This window comes from Oncorhynchus kisutch, linkage group LG12 (assembly GCF_002021735.2).
Source record: "Oncorhynchus kisutch isolate 150728-3 linkage group LG12, Okis_V2, whole genome shotgun sequence".
Lineage (NCBI taxonomy): Eukaryota > Metazoa > Chordata > Actinopteri > Salmoniformes > Salmonidae > Oncorhynchus > Oncorhynchus kisutch.
In genome coordinates, this window is record NC_034185.2 from 48503886 (window position 1) to 48530375 (window position 26490).

A 26490-nucleotide genomic window follows, 5' to 3' on the forward strand; every position below is an offset into this window, starting at 1 on the left:
GATCCTTGGTGAAAACCTGCTCCAGAGCGCTCAGGACCTCAGACTGGGGCGACGGTTTACCTTCCAACAGGACCGTAAGCACACAGCCAAGACAACACAGGACTGGCTTCGGGACAAGTCTCTGAATGTCCTTGAGTGGCCCAGCCAAAGCCCAGACTTGAACCTGATCAAATATCTCTGGAGAGACCTAAAAATAGCTGTGCATTAACCCTCCCCATCCCATCCAACCTGACAGAGCTTGAGAGGATCTACAGAGAAGAAAGGGAGAAACTCCCCAAATACAGTTGTGCCATGCTTGTAGCGTCATACCCAAGAAGACTCGATGCTGTAATCGCTGCCAAAGGTGCTTCAACAAAGTACTGAGTAAAGGGTCTGAACACTTATGTAAATGTGATATTTCAGTTTTTTTATTGGTTAGAAATGATCAACAATAAAATTCAGACCACAGGAGTAAATGTCAGTTGGCTTTATATTGCTAAGCATTCAGAGGTTGAGACAACAGGTGAGGTAGAGAGACAGAGACAGAAAGAGAGAGAGACAGAGACAGAAAGAGAGAGAGAGAGGGTTGAAACATCAGGTCCGGGTTAAATGCTGCCAAAGGTGCATCAACAAAGTACTGAGTAAAAGGTCTGAACACTTATGGAAATGTGACATTTTCGTTTTTTTATTTGTAATACATTAGCAACAACCACAGGAGTAAATGTCAGTTGCCTTTATATTGCTGAGCATTCAGAGGTTGAGACAGCAGGTGAGGTAGAGAGACAGAGACAGCGACAGAGACAGAAAGAGAGAGGGAGAGGGTCAAAACAGCACGTCCGGTGATCAGGTCAGGGTTCCATAGATACTGGCCAGGTAGTCTTGAGGCATGGTCCTAGGTCTCAGGTCCTCTGGGGGGAAGAGAAAGAGAAACTAGAGAGAGAGAGAGCATACTTAAGATCACAGGACAGCAGATAGTACAGACTGAACCTAGACCTACGGCACATAGACTTTTGCAGCATAGATACTGGACATTGAGACGGGCATCCAAAGTAAAGGTTAGACATATTAGTCCAATCAACAATAGATAATTGAGCAACATGCAGGCTATTATTAATAAAACATAACTTCAGATGAACAAAAATAGTTCAACCATGTTCCACTGATTCCTGATCTACTGGGTGAGCAGACTTCTATTCCTGCCCAGCAATGGCACCGTTTATTGTCAACTCGTTAGGTTGAATCAGTTGAATCAGTTGTTTTATTTATTTATTTTTTATTTCACCTTTATTTAACCAGGTAGGCAAGTTGAGAACAAGTTCTCATTTACAATTGCGACCTGGCCAAGATAAAGCAAAGCAGTTCGACAGATACAACGACACAGAGTCATACATGGAGTAAAACAAACATACAGTCAATAATACAGTATAAACAAGTCTATATACGATGTGAGCAAATGAGGTGAGAAGGGAGGTAAAGGCAAAAAAGGCCATGGTGGCAAAGTATATACAATATAGTAAGTAAAACACTGGAATGGTAGTTTTGCAATGGAAGAATGTGCAAAGTAGAAATAAAAATAATGGGGTGCAAAGGAGCAAAATTAATTAATTAATTAAATACAGGTGCAGTAATCTGTGAGCTGCTCTGACAGTTGGTGCTTAAAGCTAGTGAGGGAGATAAGTGTTTCCAGTTTCAGAGATTTTTGTAGTTCGTTCCAGTCATTGGCAGTTGTGTTAGTGCTAGGCTGGAACAGAAGCCTGCACACCCAGCAGACTATACAATAGGGCTATTGTGTATGACTTTTAACTGTATACAACCTTTGCTAATAGGTACACATATAGCCTGTGGTATACAAGGATATACCCCTCATCTCTTGGGACATTCATTGGGACCGCTTCATCTGCGGACAGGTTTTCACAGCTCTCCGTAACTGAGGACAGAAAATATAAAAAATACTGGCTTCGTTATACTAAAATTAGACAGCATTGAATATGATGTTACTATTATGTCTCTGTCCTAGTTTTCCTTACTAGAGACTGTAACTGGAGAATGTTTTCATGATGTCCTCCTACAAAATGACCTGCCCTATCCTGACTCGAATCACACCCTTAATTGTTTATGTTCCCTGTTTCACTCTGATGCAGAGAAACATGTACCATACAAAAGACTAAGGGTAAAAGACTGATGCAATGGTTTACTCATGAGTTGTCTGAGAAATTACAGGAAATAAATGTAGCTTGGGCTATGGCTAGACGGACTGATTCTACATCTGATTGGCAGCCCTTCAGAGATTTGAGACATCCAGTGCCTTCTGACAGTGTTCACACCCCTTGACTTTTTCAAAAGTGTATTGTGTTACAGTCTGATTTTAAAATACTTTAGATTACATTGAGATTATCTGTCTCTGGCCGACACACATTACCCCATAATTTCAAACTGGAATACATTTTTTCCCCCCAGAATTGTCCAACCCCTTTGTTATGGCAAGCCTAAAGTTCAGGAGTAAAAATAACTAATCTCTGTACCCCACACATACAATTATCTATAAGGTCCCTTTGTTGAGCAGTGAATTTCTAACACAGATTCAACCACAAAGACCAGGGAGGTTTTTCACTGCCTTGCAAAGAAGGGCATCTATTGGTAGAAATAAAAAAGCCGACATTGAATATCCCTTTGAGCATGGTGAAGTTATTAATTACACTTTGGATGGTGTAGTCACTACAAAGATACCCAGTCACTACACAGATACAGGCGTCCTTCCTAACTCAGTTGCTGTAGAAGGAAGGAAACCACTCAGGGATTTCAGCATGAGGCCAATGGTGACTTTAAAACATTTGCAGAGTTTAATGGCGGTGCTAGGAGAAAATTCATCTCATCCCACTAGACAAGAGTCCTTTAGTCACCTCAGAACAGAATGTAGAGAATGATGCACTCTCACATACTTGATTTTCATTTGAACTCTTTGATGTCTATTATGTAGCACTAAGTGCTTTGCTAAAGAATGAGGTAAAAAAAAACATAAGGGCTGAATCACATGTGCACCAATCCGGTTTTAGACCTGGATCTTTAGACCTGCTATGCTTTTAATGATGTGTTAAATTGCCTGAATGATAAAAATAATTGTGCTGCCTTATTTATAGACCTTTCCAACGCCTTTGACACTGTTGACCATCACATTCTTAATCAACGGTTGACTGATTTTGGCCTGGATCAGGCTTCTTGTAAGTGACTTGACAATTATCTGTCACCCAGGACTCAGTGTGTGATCTCTGATGGTGTTAAATGTAGTTTCCTGTAATAACAAAAGGTGTACCACAGGGGACGGTACTAGGACCTGTTCTCTTACTATTTATATAAATATATATCTGTTAAAACATGCAATATTAATCTGTATGCAGATTTACCCAACTTTTGACCAGGCTTTGTTAGATCTGCAATCTGACCTTGTTACGTTAAAGAAAGCTCTGGTTGGTCTAAAATGTATAGTTAATGCGGGCACGAAAAAAACATATTGTTCTTAAGTTCTCACACATTTTTTTCAGATGGACTACATAGTTATTTATTGGATGGGTCTCCCATTGATCGGGTTCCCGCCTAGAAATATCTGGGCATTTGGATAACAAAGACTTAATGTTTAAATAACATGGTTGAGCTTGTTAAAAAGCTAAGACTTAAAGAGGCCTCTTGCCTCCCCCTAATAGCAGGAAGCAGATTGTACGGTCAACTTCCTGACAGTTCTTGATTATGGTGACACCATTTACCAGATTGCAGCAATCACTACTCTACATCTTTGGATGCTGTCTACCATAACGCCATTCGTTTTATCACTGGTGACAGTTTTAATACTTAATACCACTGCATCCTGTATCAAAAGGTTGGCTGGTCCTCATTAAAGTCTGGTAGATCAATTAATTATTCCCTTTTTGTTTACAAAACCCTACTACACAAGCTTCCAACTTACCTTACTGTGTTGTTAAAGTATAAAAAGATGAGATACTAAACCCGCTCACTGAACCAGGTCCTAATTTGAATGTACCTCATTGCTGGAACCAACTGCAAAGTGCAATTGGTTGCTCTAATGCCACTTGGGTCTCAATGGTCTCAATGGTGACCTCCTGTTTAAATCAAAGGTCAAATAAAATAAAATATTCAGTAGCCTACTCTCTCCCTTTTTGGAGCGTGTGTCTTTTTAAGCTTGTGATTTGAAAGTGATAAACATCACGATAGCTAGAGGATATGGTAAAGTTAACTAGCTAGCAGCTCGTACACAGTGGCCTCAATGTATTCACTTACATTAATAAGTTATCCAACTGCCTCTGTTTCCTTTTATCTCTAATTCAGCCAATGGAAAACCTACTTATTGTGAATAAAAGAGTGCAAGGGTGAGGAGAAGAGGAGCTCGACAAGAGCAAGGGTGATAACTGACCAAGGCAGGGGTGAGGGTTGAGGAGGAGGGGTGATATTTGACTAGTGCAGGGTTGATACTTGACTAGGGGAGTGTTGAGGTTTGACTTGTGCAGGATAGACCTGCAACGAGGGGTTCTGAAATTGGATTCTCAACCCTTGTAACATGTAGTGATTTCAAATATTAGTGATAGCGATATTACTGTGCAGCGTAGACGTTCTATTTTCTACTGAGACAGTAAAACTATTCGTATATGAATGTAGTGCCCATCGTTAATTCATGTTTCAACATCTGTGTTGAGAAAAGCAATAAGACCATAATCCTCGCAGTCTGTATCATCCAATCATGATGTGCCATCATGTGTTCGCTAAAAGATCACGTGACTTGTATCTGCTCTGTGATTGGACGGTACTTCTGCTATCGAGTGCCATCATGTGATCGCTAACAGATCACTTGACTTGTATCTGCTCTCTAATTTGATGATACAGACTGCAATGCTGTATGGAATGAGTAGGTTGTTTGCCCCCTAACTCTGGTATGTACACAGCGTTGTACCCTTGGCTTTTTTTCTTCATAGATCAAAGTTTTTTTACGGGATTTCTAATCTTTTAAATTAATGGTTCAGACCAGAGATTTTTTTTGTTATTGAACATTTAAACCACAATAACCAGCATGTTGTTGAAATGTGTATACTAAAAAATGAGTGGCCATGTCAGTTCCTAGAACCATAACTGCGGAAAGAGGGGCACGGCCCGCTACAGCCCTTTTGATACTTGACTAAGGAAGAGTTGAGGCCTGAGGAGGAGGAATGAGGAAGTTCCTTGTATCATCGTTGCTACTGCATCTTTGCCCCTATCTTGAGTATAGTAGGTTACACAGTGGAAACACTTTTTGACAGGCATGAATGATGCTCATCAATGGCAGCTGCCAAACGAGTCGCGCAAGTTTGAACCACCTAGCCTATAAATATGTTAGAACCACACTGGTTGGCCAAATTTCAAGTCTCATTCTTTTCCATCATACAAAACACATCTGCCCAGAAGTTGTTCATCTTCAGTTTTCAGAAAGCGAGGAGGAGAAGGTATTTGTGCATCGTTTCTCATTTGAGAAGGCTACAATCCGCAGGTCCTAGCTGACAACGTCTCGGATATAGGACAATTTATTCTCAGGTAATATGCAGCTGCAGTAGATTTGATGGCCTGATTGCTTAATCAAATTTCACAGCAAATGTTCTTCATATTTCAAGACCTTGTAGGCTTACAAATGTAATTGAAAGCTGGCACATCTGCACCACCTGTTATTAACGGGACATCTTCCAAAGACAATACAGCCAATTAATTCTGAAGTTTTGGTGGCAATTAAAGGTGTGGTGCGTCTATAGGGAAACCCCATGAATGTACAATGTTGAGTAATTGCTTGACAGGATATTTGTATACCTGTGCACACAGTTGTTGATGTAGCCCAGATGTTGTTGTAGCCATTGTTTCTCAAACCTCTCCTCGGGGATGCCTGAACCTGGTTTGATGATTAGTTGACAATTTAAATCAAGTGTACAAGCTCTGGAATAAATTAAACACTGAAAGGATAGGAGAGGTTTGAGAACAACTTATAGGCTATGGAATATTTGTCGTTTTATTGATATTTGGAATAATGTCTGCAGTTATTTTTTATGTATTTCCTGTTGGTCAAACACATATTTCAGAAAACGTCCTTAATTGGGTTAATGGATTAAGAAACGTAGTCATAAAAGTAGATGTACATGCACATTAATAATTAGACTATTATTAAACTAATTATGGAAATATACTGAACAAACATAAACGCAACATGCTACTATTAACGATTTTACTGAGTTAGAGTTCATATGAGGAAATCAGTCAATTGAAATACATTCATTGGGCCCTAATCTATGGATTTCACATGACAGAGAATACAGATATGCATCTGTTGGTTACAGATACCTCCAAAAAAATGGGCCTCAGGAGCTCGTCGTCACCATGTTGTTCACAATGTTGACATCAGCAAACAGCTTGCCCATACGACGCCAGACACATGGTCAGCAGTTGTGAGGCCGGTTGGACGTACTGCCAAATTCTCTAAAACAACGTTGTAGGCAGTTTATGGTAGAGAAATTAACATTCAATTATCTGGTGAACATTCCTGCAGTCAGCATGCCAATTGCATGCTCCATCAAAACTTAAGACATCTATGGCATTGTGCTGTGTGACAATACTGCACATTTTAGAGTGGCCTTTTTATTATCCCCAGCACAAGGTGCACCTGTGTAATGATCACTTATCAGGTGGATGGATTATCTTCGGAAAGGAGAAATGCTCACCAACAAGGATGTGCAAAACATTTGAGAGAAATACAGTTTGTGGGCATATGGAACATTTCTGGGATCAACACATGAAACATGGGACCAACACATTACATGTTGCATTCATATTTTTGTTCAGTGTAGTATGGAAATAGTCATTTTAACACCTTACTCTGCTTATCTTAATCGGCAACAGGTTAAAATCGAAGTAAGCATACGCTGAATAAAACGCCTGGTTTCCTGAGCAATCTTTTGAATTATTAGGACATGTAAACAGCCTAATTGGGCAGCGGTTAATTTGATCAGCGCATGTGCTAGCACCAATAGAGCAAGCCTCGTTCTTCCAGCCGAGATCTTTTTAACATGTAAATACGGATAGCCAAGCTTGTTTTTGCCTTCATGTTGGTGCTAGCAAGCTATCAAGCAGGCTACGTAGTGCTACGTATCAACATCCAATCCAGTAGGGGCTGGAAACTATAGCGAGATTCCATTATTATGAGCCGCCCTACCCTCAACAGCCTCCTGTGCATCTTAGAAGTAGTTTTCACATACACACTTTATATGTCCGAACTCAGAATCAAAAAGGTTTTACAAAAATAACATGGTCGCTGTGGTAGAATGTTTATTTGGTTGCCAATTTTCTGCATTCTTCAAAAGTCCCATCAGGTAGCCTGATGTCTGATTTCCATGTTAGCAGGATTATTGGGGAAATCGTTTTTCCTTCAAAGCATATAAACATTATAAACAAACTTTTATATTAATCTGACCTTCCAAAACAATTGTATTATTGTGTGCATTCAACCGTGCTCACTTCAAGTAATGTCAGACTTGAGCAGCTTCTCAGAATGCATATCTCTACCTTAAATAACCTCCATAAGTATATGAATGACTTGATATGAATGATTGTCCTATCAACTAAACCACTAAATGGTAGCCATTCTAATGTGACGATGGGGCTGCCAAACATGCTACCCTGCAAAGAAATATAATTTCTCCCACTGCAAAGACTAGAAGTTCTACTTTGATTGACGTTGTCATTGATAAAGGGTTCTGTGTTTTATGGACATCATGATGCATGTGAAATATTCTACTCTGAAAGTGTGCAGGCTTTGAAAATGGATAAAAATCTTCACATTGATACCAATGACTTATATATAGACTAGATGACTGAAATGGGAGGGCTGTGTTGGAGCCACTGTGCCTCCTTCTTGGCACTCCATCACCATCGTAGACAATATTTTGGAAGCTTTAGAAATGCATTTATGAATTAGTTCTTGCCATGTTTATCATATTACCCACACCTTAATGCATACTTTTAAATTACGTTACACAAACATTTTCCTTGAAGTATAATTTTTTGAGATGTCTAATGTTACTCACCCCACTACAAAAAAATTATAATAATTTTGTCCTTGAAACATTTAATTGAAATACAGAAGAAACCCATTCATTCCTATGAGGAATTGCTCCGATGGTAAGTGGGAATAATATGGCCGAACGGTGGCTTCAAAGCCTCTCAATGGCCAATACATAGCAATTAGCAATCAAAGGTTTATATGCATCATTGATTGATTCCTGTTCTGAAAATTGCACTGTCTGGAAAATACGTTATTGTATATTGCATTATGTGATAATGAAGGATCCAACACCAAATGTTTGCAGTTCTATTGTGACATTGAACGTGATCTGAGGATATCGAGGGTTCTATTGTGGTTAAATACACATCGTGTTCTTTGGAGGAGGTGGGGTTTTATAGTCTTTAAAGATATAACAACTTGGGCTGCATTTCCAAAGAGGTCAACTGTAACCGTGAAGGCAAATTTTGTGAGCGGTAAATATTATTCTTCTGTAAAAATGTCAATTTACTTCCTGATAGACTGGGATCATTTGAGACACCATTTATACAATAACATGTCCTTCAGCAGCACAACGTGTACTGGCCAGCAAGTTTGTCAATATGGGGGAAAATTATAGTATAGAGAAGGATAAAGCTCATCACCTTAGCAAGAATTAGTTTCAACAATAATTTGTACAAAGTCTGCCCCAAATATCCTGCCCCCAGGTTTGACACAGCTAGTGACTTGACAGTTTTCTGATCGAAAGTAAAGAAACAGACACCTTAAACAGACACCTACACTAATGAGGTCATTTTGTTGAGTAATGTGAGTCATTCAGGATGTTCTCAACTTGTTCATTGAGTTTTTACTTCAGTTGTTCAGAATTAGCTCAACATTTGTATTATTTATTTTATATAGTATTTTTTGCTGATCTTTATCAGTGGTGCCAATAGTTTTGGACCTGACTGTATCTATCAAGGTTTAAATATGATAGGTTGATAGCACAGGCAAGACAGGCAATATTTGATGCATAGTTGAGTTGCTTTGATATCAAATTAACCATCTTGTCATGAGAGAGAGTGAGAGAGAGTTGGCATTATCACTCATCCTCTCCAAGACTGGTTCTGTGAGCTTTGATTGCCACACATTTCCACCCAACAGGTTTTAATGTGTGGCTATAAATGGTTCTCATCTTTCAGCAGCACTGGGTGTTTGATAGTCCAGATATAGATGACAGGGGCAGATGACCTAGAAATGCAAAGTAGGCCGATGTTGAGCTGAGATGAAACAGTAATGGTTTTGGTCCATCTCTCTCATCTGTTTTAGAGTCTACCAAATATAGGAGTTGTAACAGCCTTCAGAACACCTCACTAAAATAGGATCTACAAAGATTACACAGTAACATAGAATGGGATTGTGCAGGTTTGGATGTTGTGTTTTGAAGTTCTGATCTGGTTGGATAAACTCATCACTGTGTGTGTATATTACAGTATGTACTGTCAGTGAAATACCAACCTACGGTTTGTCATCGTAGGTTTGGACAACAAGTTTCTCTATGAAGTTAAACTCAGACATCTCAAAATTCATAAAGTTAAACACAGACTGCGCATCTCTCCCACTTGACACATCAAAGTAGCCCAAGAAACGTTCCTGAATAAAGCTCTGATCATCCACATACTTGACGATAACTGACAACTGCAAGCAGGCTGGTGCCACCATAGGTCCCAGAGCAGTGTGGCAATTTTTACCTCTGGACCCTATAAGGTATGACAGTGATTAATCAGTTGTAAAAAGGTTTTATATGGGCTATGATGGGACCAGTGTTTCCTAATCTTTTCACATGGTTTAAAAAAACTCCTGAAAAAACTCCCTGTCAAACTGCAGCTACCTTATATTGTTCATATAAATTATATTTAGACCAGATTATGAGGGGGATTTCCTCTACCCAGTCACATAGACAACAACTGATAGACAATATAACTCTGAGATTGCTTTAAACATGTTTGCATCATACAGGACTATGCGGCTGTATTATTTAAAAAATACTTACATTTGCCATCACTATTATATCGATTGATTAATTCCAGGTAATAATTTTGGACTAAAAACGTATAGGCAGCCTAGCCTGTCCAATTTTGTATATAATCTAAATTTGATCACATTCACATTTTCTCCTGACACACATGCATACACAATGTTACCAATTAGTTTACCCTGACCATAGGCTGTATGCAGCTGCTCTTATTAGTAGCCTACAGTTGATCAGACTGAAAAATTGTCTTGTTTTCATCCCATACATCATGTCAGATTTCTAATATTTAGGTGTAGCCTAGGCTACTGCAACATTAATGTCATGAGTTCTGCTTGTGTCTGTCCGGAGTGATTATGTGTTTTCATCTTTGCTCAATAAATACCGGAGGAAAGTGCAAAGCCTACTTTAGCGCACGTGAAATTTTTTGTTGCGTCAACCTCTCTCTTTAATCAAACTTTTAATGGATGATGCGGTGGAAGCTATCAAATCATTCTGAATTGTTTTCGACAGAAAATATGATCAGCGTGTAAAGTATCGTAACGTGCAATTACAGGTGGCTTGATGATAGTTAACCAGCTATACATTTGATACCTGTTGGTATTGAAAGCTCTCACCTTTTCATCCTTCTTCATGAAACTGATCTCAGGCAGAGGTCGACCCTCGCTTTTAATTCGCACCTTTTCCGTGTACCCCAGAGAATGAAAGGGGTTCTTCAACATAGAACCCCCATAATGCTCTGTGGCATAATCCCAATACAACACACTTGGTTCGTTCTCTGATCCTACATCTATGATTGGATGGACAACATGTCAGTTCATAATGCAATAGTTGGTTGGAGGATGGTGGGGCCTATCATACCAAAACAAAAATACAAGCAAGACTAACCCCCTAGTCACGCCCTGACCTACTCTACCATAGAAAATAAAGGCTTTCTGTGGTCAGGACGTGACAGCAGAAAACATTTTGCCTTTTGGTTGGCCTTGCCTAGTTAAATAAAGGTAAAATTAAAATTAAAATAAAGAAATAAATCTTATATATACGATTTTGGAATATTGACTGATCTCACATATTGTGGACTAATTAATGTTAGTCCATATGATATGAACATTTCTTCAACATTGGTTAATGTAAGATCTAATTGGGTTCATTGATGATTGACATAAGTTAACATATTATGGACTAATTAATATTAGTCTATATCATGGATCATCAACAAGATTCAGCTGCGGGACGATATTTTCTTGAGCAGATGGTCAGGGGGCCGGAAACATAATTACAAATAATTAGTTGACTGCAAATTGACAGCAATAATTGACCACAATAAATTGAACGCAGTAAATTGACAGCAAATTAAAACCAAACAGATATAATATTTGAAAAAACAATAATGGAAACGGTCACATATATCTCTATATTATCGTAGGTAATACTTAGGAATAGATTTCCAAAATAAAAATCTATTTAAAAAATATATATTTAAGACTGTTTTTACAGTCTTTTATGAAATGTATAAAATTTTATCAGAAAACTTAGGGGGACCAAAAAAATCACCAGTTGGGGAACCCTGGTCTATATCATAAGTATTTCAATGTGGGTTAATGTGAGATGTAATGGGCTTAATTTAAGGTTTGATGTGCGTGGACTGATGTTGTATACCTCTACAGGGACGTGGCGGATATGGAGCCTCTGATGATTCTACTTCTGCTAGCAGGTAAAACACTTGGTGTGTGTGTGTTTTGTGTGTATGTGTGGGTAGTTATGTGTGTATGTGTGTGTGTGTGTTTTGTGTGTGTATCTGTGCATGTTTTTTTGTGTGTGGGGGGGTGGTTGTGTGTGGGTGTGTTCCTCGGATTAACCTGACATGTTCCTCAGGGGTTGCAAAGCAACCTTTTACCACTATAGTTGGAAATAATAATTATGACTTTATTAGCCTACTTGGTGTTTCTTGTACAGTGTATAAGGCGGATGGATATATTGGACTGGAATGTATCGGCTTGTCTTACATTTTTATAAATTGTTTTCTAACAATTGTTTTCTAGGACTAGCAGGGAAGACATCAGCGACAGACACAACAGCAATAGGTAATATACCTTCGTATGAATCAACATTCCAACGACTTCAACACAATCCATTGAAACAAACCCCAATGTTAATTGATGCGGTCAAAATCCCTGCCTCATAACATTTAGAATGACAATATGCAGTTATCAACACAGCTACTGAACAATACCACAAACAGATGCTACCAAATGGTTAGGGTAAACGTACCAAAACAATCTATTCTATATGTCAGATATACAGGAGACTTTAACACTGACAAACTGAGCATCTGAGATCAACAAAAATGACCCTGTTTTGAATCCGTCAATGGCCTAGGTGTGTGAAAACACATATTGTACAACATTATGATCACATTATAGTCCTCAAAAAGCTTTCCAGTTTCACTGACTCACCAAATGATGTGCAGCTCACTCACCAATGCACTGGTGAAACAAAAGCCCATCTCTCTTGTTTTACTTTCTAAAACAATGTTCTTCACTCAATAGGCTTATTGGAAGTTGATTACATATTTGGTAGCCTACAGACAGATTAGTCTTCTCATTTCAGCAGGAGCCATTTGCTTTCCAACCTGTGTTTTCCCTCTATTTTATTTCAAATATTGTGAAAGGCCTGTTTTGACTTCATGCTGTTGACTGACGTCCCAACTTTAGCTAAATAAGCTTTTGATCCTCTGTTGCTAAGTCATAGGTCTACTCCTGGTGTAATTTTCTTTCTGGACAGCTGTAATTCTATAACTATGGTAAATACATTTTTATTCATCAGAGGTGTTCAGCACTTTCAGGACCCTTCCAGCAGCTGTGATTCTATGAGGAAATAAATTAAGTGTAATGCTGGACAGATGAGAGTTGCAGGCTCATGTCCTTAAGAGCAAGGAGAGACGTCATGGAAACCATAAACCCGGGCCGGACCAAAACAAATACATTCTTAGAATATCAGGAACATTTTTAAATGACATTTTTTTTAAGAGGGTGGGATAGTTACAGAGGAGGCAACTTGAATTAACTCTGAATGCTTTCATTATAATTTTTACACTGCAGAGTGACAATTATTTTTCATGCCACAAGAGGTAGTGGATCGTGACAAATAGATTCCAGAACTTAACAAAACAAAACTGGGAGGTGCCAGATCCTGTTCCAGCACGCTCAAATGAAGCATTGCACACCACCACAAACAGATGCCAACACAGCTTCAGTGTCTTTAAATGTGACAACACTTTTGCTCCATAATATAACTACACTAACAACAGATATGAATACTACATTACCACTGAATGTTACTGTTTCCCCACAACCACACACTATAACAACTCCATAACCTACTGATGTGACAATTACTTTGCAAGCAGTCTTGAATACAACTTACATTTCTCAAATGGGATAACAATTCCAACTAGAAGGCTGCATTCCCGCAGGATGCCTGCAGGTCCTGACAGAGATCATTGCATTGTGGTCAGACAGATTACTTTGTCCAGCAGATTGTTTGCTTTGTATACGTTAACACTCTCCTAGTTGGGCGTGCAAGTTAACGTGCGCCTAGTATGTGTGTTCTCATTGAAATAGAGTAGGCTTTCTACATGGATGGAGAATCAGGGGGCAGTTATCTTTCCAAGGAAATTAACTTACATATGATTAGACGGTAGTTTCCTAGTGTGTCTGCAGATACATATCGATAATGAAAAGAAGTCGGTGGCGCTCAAACCAACTTGGGTCAAGGTTCAATTGAAAAGGAGGTTACTATGGCGAGCGAGCGTTGTTATTTGTCTCTGCCTGTAAGATGTACTCCTAAAATGTAGGTTGTGTCCTACAGTATATGCAAAACGTAGCAAGGGTCGATTTCATCATTCTTGCTGCTTCAGGTTCAGTAGCCATACGTGCACATCTCAGTTAAATAGAGTAGGCTGTAGCATGAGCGGAGAAGCACAGGGCAGATATCTTTCCAAAGAAATGTACTTCCTAAATATGATTAGGCTATAGTTTACTACATTGCCTAGAATTAGGCCAAAATATTCATACTCCTAAAAGGTAGGCTATAAAAAAATCTCAAGAGAAAATGCAAGTCTCTCCAACTCTGCTCTCTTCAAACTACATCGAGCATATTGGCAGATATAGCACATTAATACTGATAGCCTAATATAATGGACCATGTGAGAATCTCTGGTAATTTAACCCATTTCTTAAGTTATTTTTGCTCATTTGATACTGCCAATTGGCGGGGGCACAACATGGGTTTTTAGTGATGATGAGTGAGAAAGTTATAGATGCACTAATATTACCCCCCCCCCCTCCCAAGTAATGCTAATCTCTGCTGTTATTCAAATGGTGAGAGGTTAGAATGTCCCAGGGGTATGATATTTGTGCGTCTGTAACTTTATCACTCATCATTATTCAAGATTCATTCAGGATTATTTGTAATCATTGTAGAACCCACATTAATGTTGACGTGTTTAGAAACATATTCTATTCTTATTTACAATAAAAGTGACTCCATAATGACACAATACATTCTTTTCCATTAAATTCTATTGGGTCCAGAATGATCTGAAACACAACCATAACCCCCCACTTCATATCTACTGTATCAATAATATGTTCCGCTTTCTTCCTTGTTCGCCAACTTCTTCCTTCCTCCTCATCAGCTACAAAACCTAGAGAAGCTAGGGCTATTTACCAGCTAGGACTATTTACAAGCTAGGACTATTTACAAGCTGCATTGCCATCTCCCAGCAGTTGCCTCTCTTCATCTCTCCCGTAAAGCTTTTCTTTCACACAGTCTGTCGGCACACTTTGTGGTGTTTTTGTGTGTTACAGTGCAATGATACAACTGGGGGGGACAAAAAGGCTATTTGAGGATGTGTGTGTGTGGGTGGGTCATGTCCCCCCCCTGTCCCCAGTGAAAGATGCGCCCCTGCCTATAGAGCGCAACATATCTGGGACCATGGCTGGCAAGTGAGCTGCATCACATACGCCTAAAATAATATTGCGGGACTGCAGTTGGGTTTGGGACCAGATCTTGTGGTAGCGGGTGGGAGTCAGACAGAAAGAAAGCGGGTGCTGGTGGAGTGTGGTATGAAAACCTACTGGTGTGGGCGGTAGAGGGATGAGGAAATCAGTCCCTCACAGATCCCTACCTCCAACTACACATATCATTGCAATGACGTCATATGCTAATGCTACATCGACAATAAAAGCAACACTTTCTCCACAACCAGGCAACAACTCTACTTCCACAACAACAGCCCCTCCACCACCAGAGGTTAAGCTGGAGTTCAAATTGGAGCAAAACTTCACCGCAGACTTGAATAATGCATCATCACCACATTTTCAAGCATTAGCAGCAAGTGTGGCTACAGTGGTAAATTTGATTTAATATTCCATCCTTTTCAAGCAACGCCTTTACTTTTCCTCACCAACAGGCTTTAAAGGAGGAGTTATTACATCCATTTGTTGTTTTTACCTAGAAATGAATTATAATATATTTTGTTACCTATTGTAGCAAAAATAAATGTAAACAATCATGTATAGCCTCAAAACATGGTTAAAACTGTTATTTTTTTATATATTGGATGGTCAGTCCTTGCATCCCTAGCTCTGGTCTATGAACTTGAGAGTGACGCCATTTCTCCAGCCCCACCCCTCAGCTTCTTATTGAAACTGTAGCGGGAAGTCGTTTTGTTATTGTTTCAAACTGCTGATTGGTCCTTTTTAAAGTCACTTTCAGTTAATTCAATTAAGTAAAGTATTTCAAATTGTATTGTTAATTCAATGAATAAAAGGCCACTCATTATTTGAAGGTACTACTTTCTGTGAACAAATATGGGAGCATATATATATATGATTTATAAATAGTTTGAGGAAATGATTGAACTATTTTATCAAGATAAGCAGTTAATAAGCAGACCTTCAAATAAAGTCAATGATTTTGATTAATGATTTGTTATGCCTTTTTTTAATGTTATACTATTTATCTTCAGCTGTACCTTCTGAAAGATTTTCAATGTTTTAGGATCTATTCATGACTAAATATTATATATAACACTTATATTTACAGCTGGACAATGATTACAAACAGAAATATGGATCCAGTTTCAATCGCACAGTGGTTCTTGGTTTCAGGTAGGTAGTTAGTTATTGACATTGGAACATTCTTTGGTTTCTTTTGTAGATTCACATTATATTCATCAATTCATTTAGAGGTTATTAAGTCATGTATTTGAATGTATATAATTCCAACAATAATAATAATAATATGAACATGATTTGCTGATGGACTAATAAAAAAGGTTTTGTTTTGCAGTGAACGTTCGGTTGTGGTATATACTGTGCTAGTATTCAATAATAACACAGCTGCTCCCACAACAACCACAGCTGCTCCAGCAACAACCACAGCTGCTCCAGCAACAACTACATATGCTCCCACAACAACCACTTCTGCTCCCACAACAACCACAGCTGCTCCCACAACAACCACAGCTTCTCCCACAACAACCACATTTGCTGCCACAACAACCACAGCTGCTCCAAGAACAACAACAGCTGCTCTGACCACAGTTACAACTGGTTCTTCAACAACTATCACAACACCGGCCCCTCCACCACCAGAGGTTAAGTTGGAGTTCAAATTGGAGCAAAACTTCACAGCAGATTTGAATAATGTTTCTTCACCAGAGTTCAAAGAATTAGCAAATACTGTGGCTGCAGCGGTAAATACTGTTTTACTTTCATTTTCAACCCTTTTAATATCATACTTTTAGATTGCTTCACAAAAAAGGCTTAGTCTAGTCAATTCAGTAAACAAAATCTCATGTTATTAAATCAGAGAATAAAATCTAAAACTTTTCTGCTCAATGATTGTTTCGACTGAATTTAAATGATTGATTGATATATTGATTTAAAAGTAGTTTACAAGTAATGAAGAAAACATTTCATAATGATACGCAAACCTTTAAATTAGGGTTAGGGTGAGTTGTAAATTATATTTCAATGTAAAACATTCGCAATAATAATAATAATAATATGATATATTCATATTATTTTTTTACAGCTGGAAAATGTGTACAAAAGTAAATATGGATCCAGTTTCGTTCGCATAGAAGTTATAGGTTTCAGGTAAGAAGTAATTCTAAGTAATTCTATGTTTTTCTGACATCGTGTTTGGGGTTCTATTTAAGGTAGAAATAATTTGTTTAATTGTTCAAAATTATCATAGAATTTAAACATGAATCCGATCTGTTGATGAAATCATAATTTAAAATAATAATTGTGGTTGTTTTCCAGTCAAGGTTCAGTTGTGGTAATCACTAAGCTGGTATTTAACGATACCAGTGTAGTCCCTGCGAACAGTGATGTGGCTGCCACGATGACAGAGGCAGTTTCAAGCAACAGCTCTAATTTCTCTCTCCCAGTGAATACAGCCTCCATTGTGGCAACAAGTAAGACACACATATTATTTGCACTAGTTGTTCAACACAGATTTCCTGTTACTAATTTGTTATAACATATCAGTTCATTATAACTTGCATATGCAAGGAATGGTTCATGCAAGACTGTGCAATTCTATTAAAATAAATCACAACGTAGGTGGTGTGATACGGTCCCAAACAGGTGACGAAGGTCATTTACATTTAACTAAGCAGCCTGGAGTTGATTATCTGTCTTTTATTATTGATACTTGACATAGAAAACAAAGCAACAAATGTGGTTGTAAAAAAAAAATATTCTGAAGAGAAAACACATTACCTTCTTATCTTATGCTCAATAACAAGAAGCAAAACTGAGTAACCCTATGTTGATGAAACTTCTGTAACTTAGTTGACTGTAAGAACTTGTTTAGAGTTGTACACAATGTTTAGCCACTGTACAGTTAATACACATTGGGTATAATTAAATCCTATAGAGCACCCTTTGATCAATAGAATACCTAACAATCCATTTTATAATTACAGAGGTCATCGAAACAACACAACCCCCAACAGCCACAACACCAAATTCAGCTGTGGATGCAACAACCACAGTTGCTCCCACAACAACCACAGCTGCTCCCACAACAACCCCAGATGTTCCAAAAACAACCACAACTGCACCCATAACAACCATAGCTGCTCTGACAACAACCACAAATTCTCCAGCAACAACCATATCTGTTCTAACAACAGTCACACCTTCTCCCACAACAACCACAGCTTCTCCCACAACAACCACAGCTGCTCCAACAACAACCACAGCTGCTCCAACAACAACCACAGCTGCTCCAACAACAACCACAGCTGCTCCAACAACAACCACAGCTGCTCCAATAACAACCACAGCTGGTCTCACAACAACCACAGCTGCTCCAACAACAACCACAGCTGCTCCAACAACAACCACAGCTGCTCTAACAACAACCACAGCTGCTCTAACAACAACCACAGCTGCCCCCACAACAACCACAGCTGCTCTTACAACAACCACAGCTGCTCCCCTAACAACCACAGCTGGTCTCACAACAACCACAGCTGCTGCTACGACGACAACAGCTGCAGCTACAACAACCATAACTGCTCCAACAACAACCACATCTGCTGCCCTAACAACAACAGCTGGTCTCACAACAACCACAGTTGCTCCCACAACAACCACAGTTGCTCCCACAACAACCACAGCTGCTCCAACAACAACCACAGCTGCTCCCACAACAACCACAGCTGCTCCCACAACTACCTTAGCTGTTCCTACAACAACCATAACTGCTCCAACAACAACCACAGCTGCTCCAACAACAACCACAGCTGCTCCCACAACAACCACAGCTGCTCCCACAACTACCTTAGCTGTTCTCACAACAACCACAGCGGCCCCAACAACAACCACAGCTGCTCTAACAACAACCACAGCTGCTCCCACAACTACCTCAGCTGTACCTACAACAACCATAACTGCTCCAACAACAACCACAGCTGCTCCAATAACAACCATAGCTGCTCTTACAACAACCACAGCTGCTCCAACAACAACCACAGCTGCTCCAACAACAACCACAGCTGCTCCCCTAACAACCACAGCTGGTCTCACAACAACCACAGCTGCTCCAACAACAACCACAGCTTCTCCAACAACAACCACAGCTGCTCTAACAACAACCACAGCTGCCCCCACAACAACCACAGGTTCCCTCATAACAACCTCAGCTGCTGCTACGACGACAACAGCTGCAGCTACAACAACCATAACTGCTCCAACAACAACCACATCTGCTCCCGTAACAACCACAGCTGGTCTCACAACAACAACAGCTGCTCCAACAACAACCACAGCTGCTCCAACAACAACCACAGCTGCTCCAACAACAACCACAGCTGCTCCAACAACAACCACAGCTGCTCCCCTAACAACCACAGCTGGTCTCACAACAACCACAGCTGCTCCAACAACAACCACAGCTGCTCTAACAACAACCACAGCTGCTCTAACAACAACCACAGCTGCCCCCACAACATCCACGGGTTCCCTCATAACAACCACAGGTTCCCTCATAACAACCTCAGCTGCTGCTACGACGACAACAGCTGCAGCTACAACAACCATAACTGCTCCAACAACAACCACATCTGCTCCCCTAACAACCACAGCTGGTCTCACAACAACCACAGCTGGTCTCACAACAACCACAGCTGCTCCAACAACAACCACAGCTGCTCTAACAACAACCACAGCTGCCCCCACAACAACCACAGGTTCCCTCATAACAACCTCAGCTGCTGCTACGACGACAACAGCTGCAGCTACAACAACCATAACTGCTCCAACAACAACCACATCTGCTCCCCTAACAACCACAGCTGGTCTCACAACAACCACAGTTGCTCCCACAACAACCACAGTTGCTCCCACAACAACCACAGCTGCTCCCACAACAACCACAGCTGCTCCCACAACTACCTTAGCTGTTCCTACAACAACCATAACTGCTCCAACAACAACCACAGCTGCTCCAAAAACAACCATTTCTGCTCTCACAACAACCACAGCGGCCCCAACAACAACCACAGCTGCTCCAAGAACAACAACAGCTGCTCTGACCACAGTTACAACTGGTTCTTCAACCACTATCACAACACAGGCCCCTCCACCACCAGAGGTTAAGTTGGAGTTCAAATTGGAACAAAACTTCACAGCAGATTTGAATAATGTTTCTTCACCAGAGTTCAAACAATTAGCAAAGACTGTTGCTGCAGCGGTAAATACTGTTTTACTTTCATTTTCAACCCTTTTAATATCATACTTTTAGATTGCTTCACAAAAAAGGCTTAGTCTAGTCAATTCAGTAAACAAAATATCATGTTATTAAATCAGAGAATAAAATCTAAAACTTTTCTGCTCAATGATTGCTTCGACTGAATTTAAATGATTGATTGATATATTGATTTAAAAGTAGTTTACAAGTAATGAAGAAAACATTTCATAATGATACGCAAACCTTTAAATTAGGGTTAGGGTGAGTTGTAAATTATATTTCAATGTAAAACCTTCGCAATGTCTCAGGACATCTTCATGTATAAAATATGATATATTCATATTATTTTTTTACAGCTGGAAAATGTGTACAAAAGTAAATATGGATCCAGTTTCGTTCGCATAGAAGTTATAGGTTTCAGGTAAGAAGTAATTCTAAGTAATTCTATGTTTTTCTGACATCGTGTTTGGGGTTCTATTTAAGGTAGAAATAATTTGTTTAATTGTTCAAAATTATCATAGAATTTAAACATGAATCTGATCTGTTGATGAAATCACAATTTAAAATAATAATTGTGGTTGTTTTCCAGTCAAGGTTCAGTTGTGGTAATCACTAAGCTGGTATTTAACGATACCAGCTTAGTCCCTGCGAACAGTGATGTGGCTGCCACGATGACAGAGGCAGTTTCAAGCAACAGCTCTAATTTCTCTCTCCCAGTGAATACAGCCTCCATTGTGGCAACAAGTAAGACACACATATTATTTGCACTAGTTGTTCAACACAGATTTCCTGTTACTAATTTGTTATAACATATCAGTTCATTATAACTTGCATATGCAAGGAATGGTTCATGCAAGACTGTGCAATTCTATTAAAATAAATCACAACGTAGGTGGTGTGATACGGTCCCAAACAGGTGACGAAGGTCATTTACATTTAACTAAGCAGCCTGGAGTTGATTATCTGTCTTTTATTATTGATACTTGACATTGAAAACAAAGCAACAAATGTGGTTGTAAAAAAAAATATTCTGAAGAGAAAACACATTACCTTCTTATCTTATGCTCAATAACAAGAAGCAAAACTGAGTAACCCTATGTTGATGAAACTTCTGTAACTTAGTTGACTGTAAGAACTTGTTTAGAGTTGTACACAATGTTTAGCCACTGTACAGTTAATAAACATTGGGTATAATTAAATCCTATAAAACACCCTTTGATCAATCAGAATAGAATACCTAACAATCCATTTTATAATTACAGAGTTCATCGAAACAACACAACCCCCAGCAGCCACAACACCAACTTCAGCTGTGGATGCAACAACCACAGTTGCTCCCACATCAACCACAGCTTCTCCCACAACAACCCCAGATGTTCCAAAAACAACCACAACTGCTCCCATAACAACCATAGCTGCTCTGACAACAACCACAGCGGCCCCAACAACAACCACAGCTGCTCTAACAACAACCACAGCTGCTCCCACAACTACCTTAGCTGTAACTACAACAACCATAACTGCTCCAACAACAACCACAGCTGCTCCAATAACAACCATAGCTGTTCTTACAACAACCACAGCTGCTCCAACAACAACCACAGCTGCTCCAACAACAACCACAGCTGCTCCAACAACAACCACAGCTGCTCTAACAACAACCACAGCTGCTCTAACAACAACCACAGCTGCCCCCACAACAACCACAGGTTCCCTCATAACAACCTCATCTGCTGCTACAACGACAACAGCTGCAGCTATAACAACCATAACTGCTCCAACAACAACCACAGCTGCTCCCATAACAACCAACGCTGGTCTCACAACAACCACAGTTGCTCCCACAACTACCACAATTGCTCCCACAACAACCACAGTTGCTCCCACAACAACCACAGCTGCTCCCACAACAACCATACCTGTTCTCACAACAACCACAGTGGCCCCAACAACAACCACAGCTGCTCTAACAACAACCTCAGCTGCTCCCACAACTACAGTAGCTGTACCTACAACAACCATAACTGCTCCAACAACAACCACAGCTGCTCCAATGACAACCATAGCTGCTCTTACAACAACCACAGCTGCTCCAACAACAACCACAGCTGCTCCAACAACAACCACAGCTGCTCTAACAACAACCACAGCTGCTCTAACAACAACCACAGCTGCTCTAACAACAACCACAGCTGCCCCCACAACAACCACAGGTTCCCTCATAACAACCTCAGCTGCTGCTACGACGACAACAGCTGCAGCTACAACAACCATAACTGCTCCAACAACAACCACATCTGCTCCCCTAACAACAACAGCTGGTCTCACAACAACCACAGCTGCTCCAACAACAACCACAGCTCCTCCAACAACAACCACAGCTGCTCTAACAACAACCACAGCTGCCCCCACAACAACCACAGGTTCCCTCATAACAACCTCATCTGCTGCTACAACGACAACAGCTGCAGCTATAACAACCATAACTGCTCCAACAACAACCACAGCTGCTCCCATAACAACCAACGCTGGTCTCACAACAACCACAGTTGCTCCCACAACTACCACAGTTGCTCCCACAACAACCACAGTTGCTCCCACAACAACCACAACTGCTCCCACAACAACCATACCTGTTCTCACAACAACCACAGTGGCCCCAACAACAACCACAGCTGCTCTAACAACAACCACAGCTGCTCCAACAACAACCACAGCTGCTCTAACAACAACCACAGCTGCTCTAACAACAACCACAGCTGCTCTAACAACAACCACAGCTGCCCCCACAACAACCACAGGTTCCCTCATAACAACCACAGGTTCTCTCATAACAACCTCAGCTGCTGCTAAGACGACAACAGCTGCAGCTACAACAACCATAACTGCTCCAACAACAACCACATCTGTTCCCCTAACAACCACAGCTGGTCTCACAACAACCACAGCTGCTCCAACAACAACCACAGCTGCTCCAACAACAACCACAGCTGCTCCAACAACAACCACAGCTGCTCTAACAACAACCACAGCTGCTCTAACAACAACCACAGCTGCCCCCACAACAACCACAGGTTCCCTCATAACAACCACAGGTTCCCTCATAACAACCTCAGCTGCTGCTACGACGACAACATCAGCAGCTACAACAACAATAACTGCTCCAACAACAACCACATCTGCTCCGCTAACAACCACAGCTGGTCTCACAACAACCACAGCTGCTCCAACAACAACCACAGCTGCTCCAACAACAACCACAGCTGCTCTAACAACAACCACAGCTGCTCTAACAACAACCACAGCTGCCCCCACAACATCCACAGGTTCCCTCATAACAACCTCAGCTGCTGCTACGATGACAACAGCTGCAGCTACAACAACCATAACTGCTCCAACAACAACCACATCTGCTCCCCTCACAACAACAGCTGGTCTCACAACAACCACAGTTGCTCCCACAACAACCACAGTTGCTCCCACAACAACCACATCTGCTACCACAACAACCGCAGCTGCTCCCACAACTACCTTAGCTGTTCCAACAACAACCACAGCTGCTCTAACAACAACCACAGCTGCTCTAACAACAACCACAGCTGCCCCCACAACAACCACAGGTTCCCTCATAACAACCACAGGTTCCCTCATAACAACCTCAGCTGCTGCTACGACGACAACAGCTGCAGCTACAACAACCATAACTGCTCCAACAACAACCACATCTGCTCCCCTAACAACCACAGCTGCTCCCACAACAACCACAGCTGCTCCAACAACAACCACAGCTGCTCTAACAACAACCACAGTTGCTCTAACAACAACCACAGCTTCCCCCACAACAACCACAGGTTCCCTCATAACAACCACAGGTTCCCTCATAACAACCTCAGCTGCTGCTACGACGACAACCTCTGCAGGTACAACAACCATAACTGCTCCAACAACAACCACATCTGCTCCGCTAACAACCACAGCTGGTCTCACAACAACCACAGCTGCTCCAACAACAACCACAGCTGCTCCAACAACAACCACAGCTGCTCTAACAACAACCACAGCTGCTCTAACAACAACCACAGCTGCCCCCACAACAACCACAGGTTCCCTCATAACAACCTCAGCTGCTGCTACGACGACAACAGCTGCTGCTACAACAACCATAACTGCTCCAACAACAACCACATCTGCTCCCCTAACAACCACAGCTGGTCTCACAACAACTACAGCTGCTCCAACAACAACCACAGCTGCTCCAACAACAACCACAGCTGCTCTACCAACAACCACAGCTGCTCCAACAACAACCACAGCTGCCCCCACAACAACCACAGGTTCCCTCATAACAACCACAGGTTCCCTCATAACAACCTCAGCTGCTGCTACGACGACAACATCTGCAGCTACAACAACTATAACTGCTCCAACAACAACCACATCTGCTCCGCTAACAACCACAGCTGGTCTCACAACAACCACAGCTGCTCCAACAACATCCACAGCTGCTCCAACAACAACCACAGCTGCTCTAACAACAACCACAGCTGCTCTAACAACAACCACAGCTGCCCCCACAACAACCACAGGTTCCCTCATAACAACCTCAGCTGCTGCTACGACGACAACAGCTGCAGCTACAACAACCATAACTGCTCCAACAACAACCACATCTGCTCCCCTAACAACCACAGCTGGTCTCACAACAACCACAGCTGCTCCAACAACAACCACAGCTGCTCTAACAACAACCACATCTGCTCCGTCAACAACCACATCTTCCCTCATAACAACCACAGCTGCTGCTACGACAACAACTGCTGCTGCTACGAAAACTATAACTGCTCCAACAACAACCACAGCTGCTCCCCTAACAACCACAGGTGGTCTCACAACAACCACAGCTGCTCCCACAACAACCACAGCTGCTCTCACAACTACCTTAGCTGCTCCTACAACAACCATAACTGCTCCAACAACAACCTCAGCTGCTCCCAAAACAACCATAGCTGCTTTCACAACAACCACAGCGGCCCCAACAACAACCACAGTTGCTCCCACAACAACCACAGGTTCTCCCACAACAACCACAGTTGCTCCCACAACAACCACAGCTGCTCCCACTACAACCACAGCTGTTCTACAATCAGCCACAGCTGCTCCAACAACAACCACAGCTTCTCCCACAACAACCACATCTGCTCCAACATCAACAACAGCTACTCTAACAACAACCACAGCTGCTCTAACAACAACCACAGCTGCTCCAACAACAACCACAGCTGCTCCCCTAACAACCACAGCTGGTCTCACAACAACCACAGTTGCTTCCACAACAACCACAGTTTCTCTCACAACAACCACAGCTGCTCCCACAACAATCACAGTTGCCCCCACCACAACCACAGCTGCACCCATCACAACCACAGCTGTTGCACTAACAGCAACAGCTGCTTCCATAACGACCACAGCTTCTCCCACAACAACCACATCTTCTCCCACAACAACCCTAGCTGCTCCAACAACAACCACAGCTGCTCCAACAACAACTACAGCTGCTCCAACAACAACCACAGCTGCTCCAACAACAACCACATCTGCTCCCCTAACAACCACAGCTGCTCCCACAACAACCCTAGCTGCTTCCACAACAACCAAAGCTGCTGCTACGACAACAACAGCTGCTCCCATAACTACCACAGCTGCTCCCACATCAACCACAGCTGCTCCCACAACAACCACAGCTGCTCAGGCAACAACAACATATGCTGCCACAACAACCACTTCTGCTCCCACAACAACCACAGCTGCTCCCACAACAACCACAGCTGCTCCAGCAACAACCACATTTGCTGCCACAACAACCACTTCTGCTCCCAAAACAACCACAGCTGCTCCAGCAACAACCACAGCTGCTCCCAAAACAACAACAGCTGCTCTGACCACAGTTACAACTGGTTCCTCAACTACTATCAGAACAGCTGCCCCTCCACCACCAGAGGTTAAGTTGGGCTTCAAATTGGAGCAAAACTTCCAAGCAGATTTGAAAAATGTTTCTTCACCAGCGTTCAAAGCATTAGCAAGTACTTTGGCTACAGAGGTAAATTCTGTTTTACTTTCCACTCTTTTAATAATGCTGTTCATCTTCAGT

The 26490-nt window shown here is 41.3% G+C and overlaps 1 protein-coding gene across 1 annotated transcript in view; it reads left to right on the top strand.

Moving 5' to 3' along the window:
- LOC116376475 (GATA zinc finger domain-containing protein 14) overlaps positions 1-26490 on the top strand; it is a 40326-nt gene that overhangs the window by 4931 nt on the left and 8905 nt on the right. The window contains exons 3-4 of the mRNA XM_031836689.1: positions 20032-20246; positions 23197-26439. Of these exons, the coding sequence (XP_031692549.1) occupies positions 20032-20246; positions 23197-26345 (3364 nt within the window). The 3' untranslated portion in view covers positions 26346-26439. The remainder of the gene's footprint in view (positions 1-20031; positions 20247-23196; positions 26440-26490) is intronic.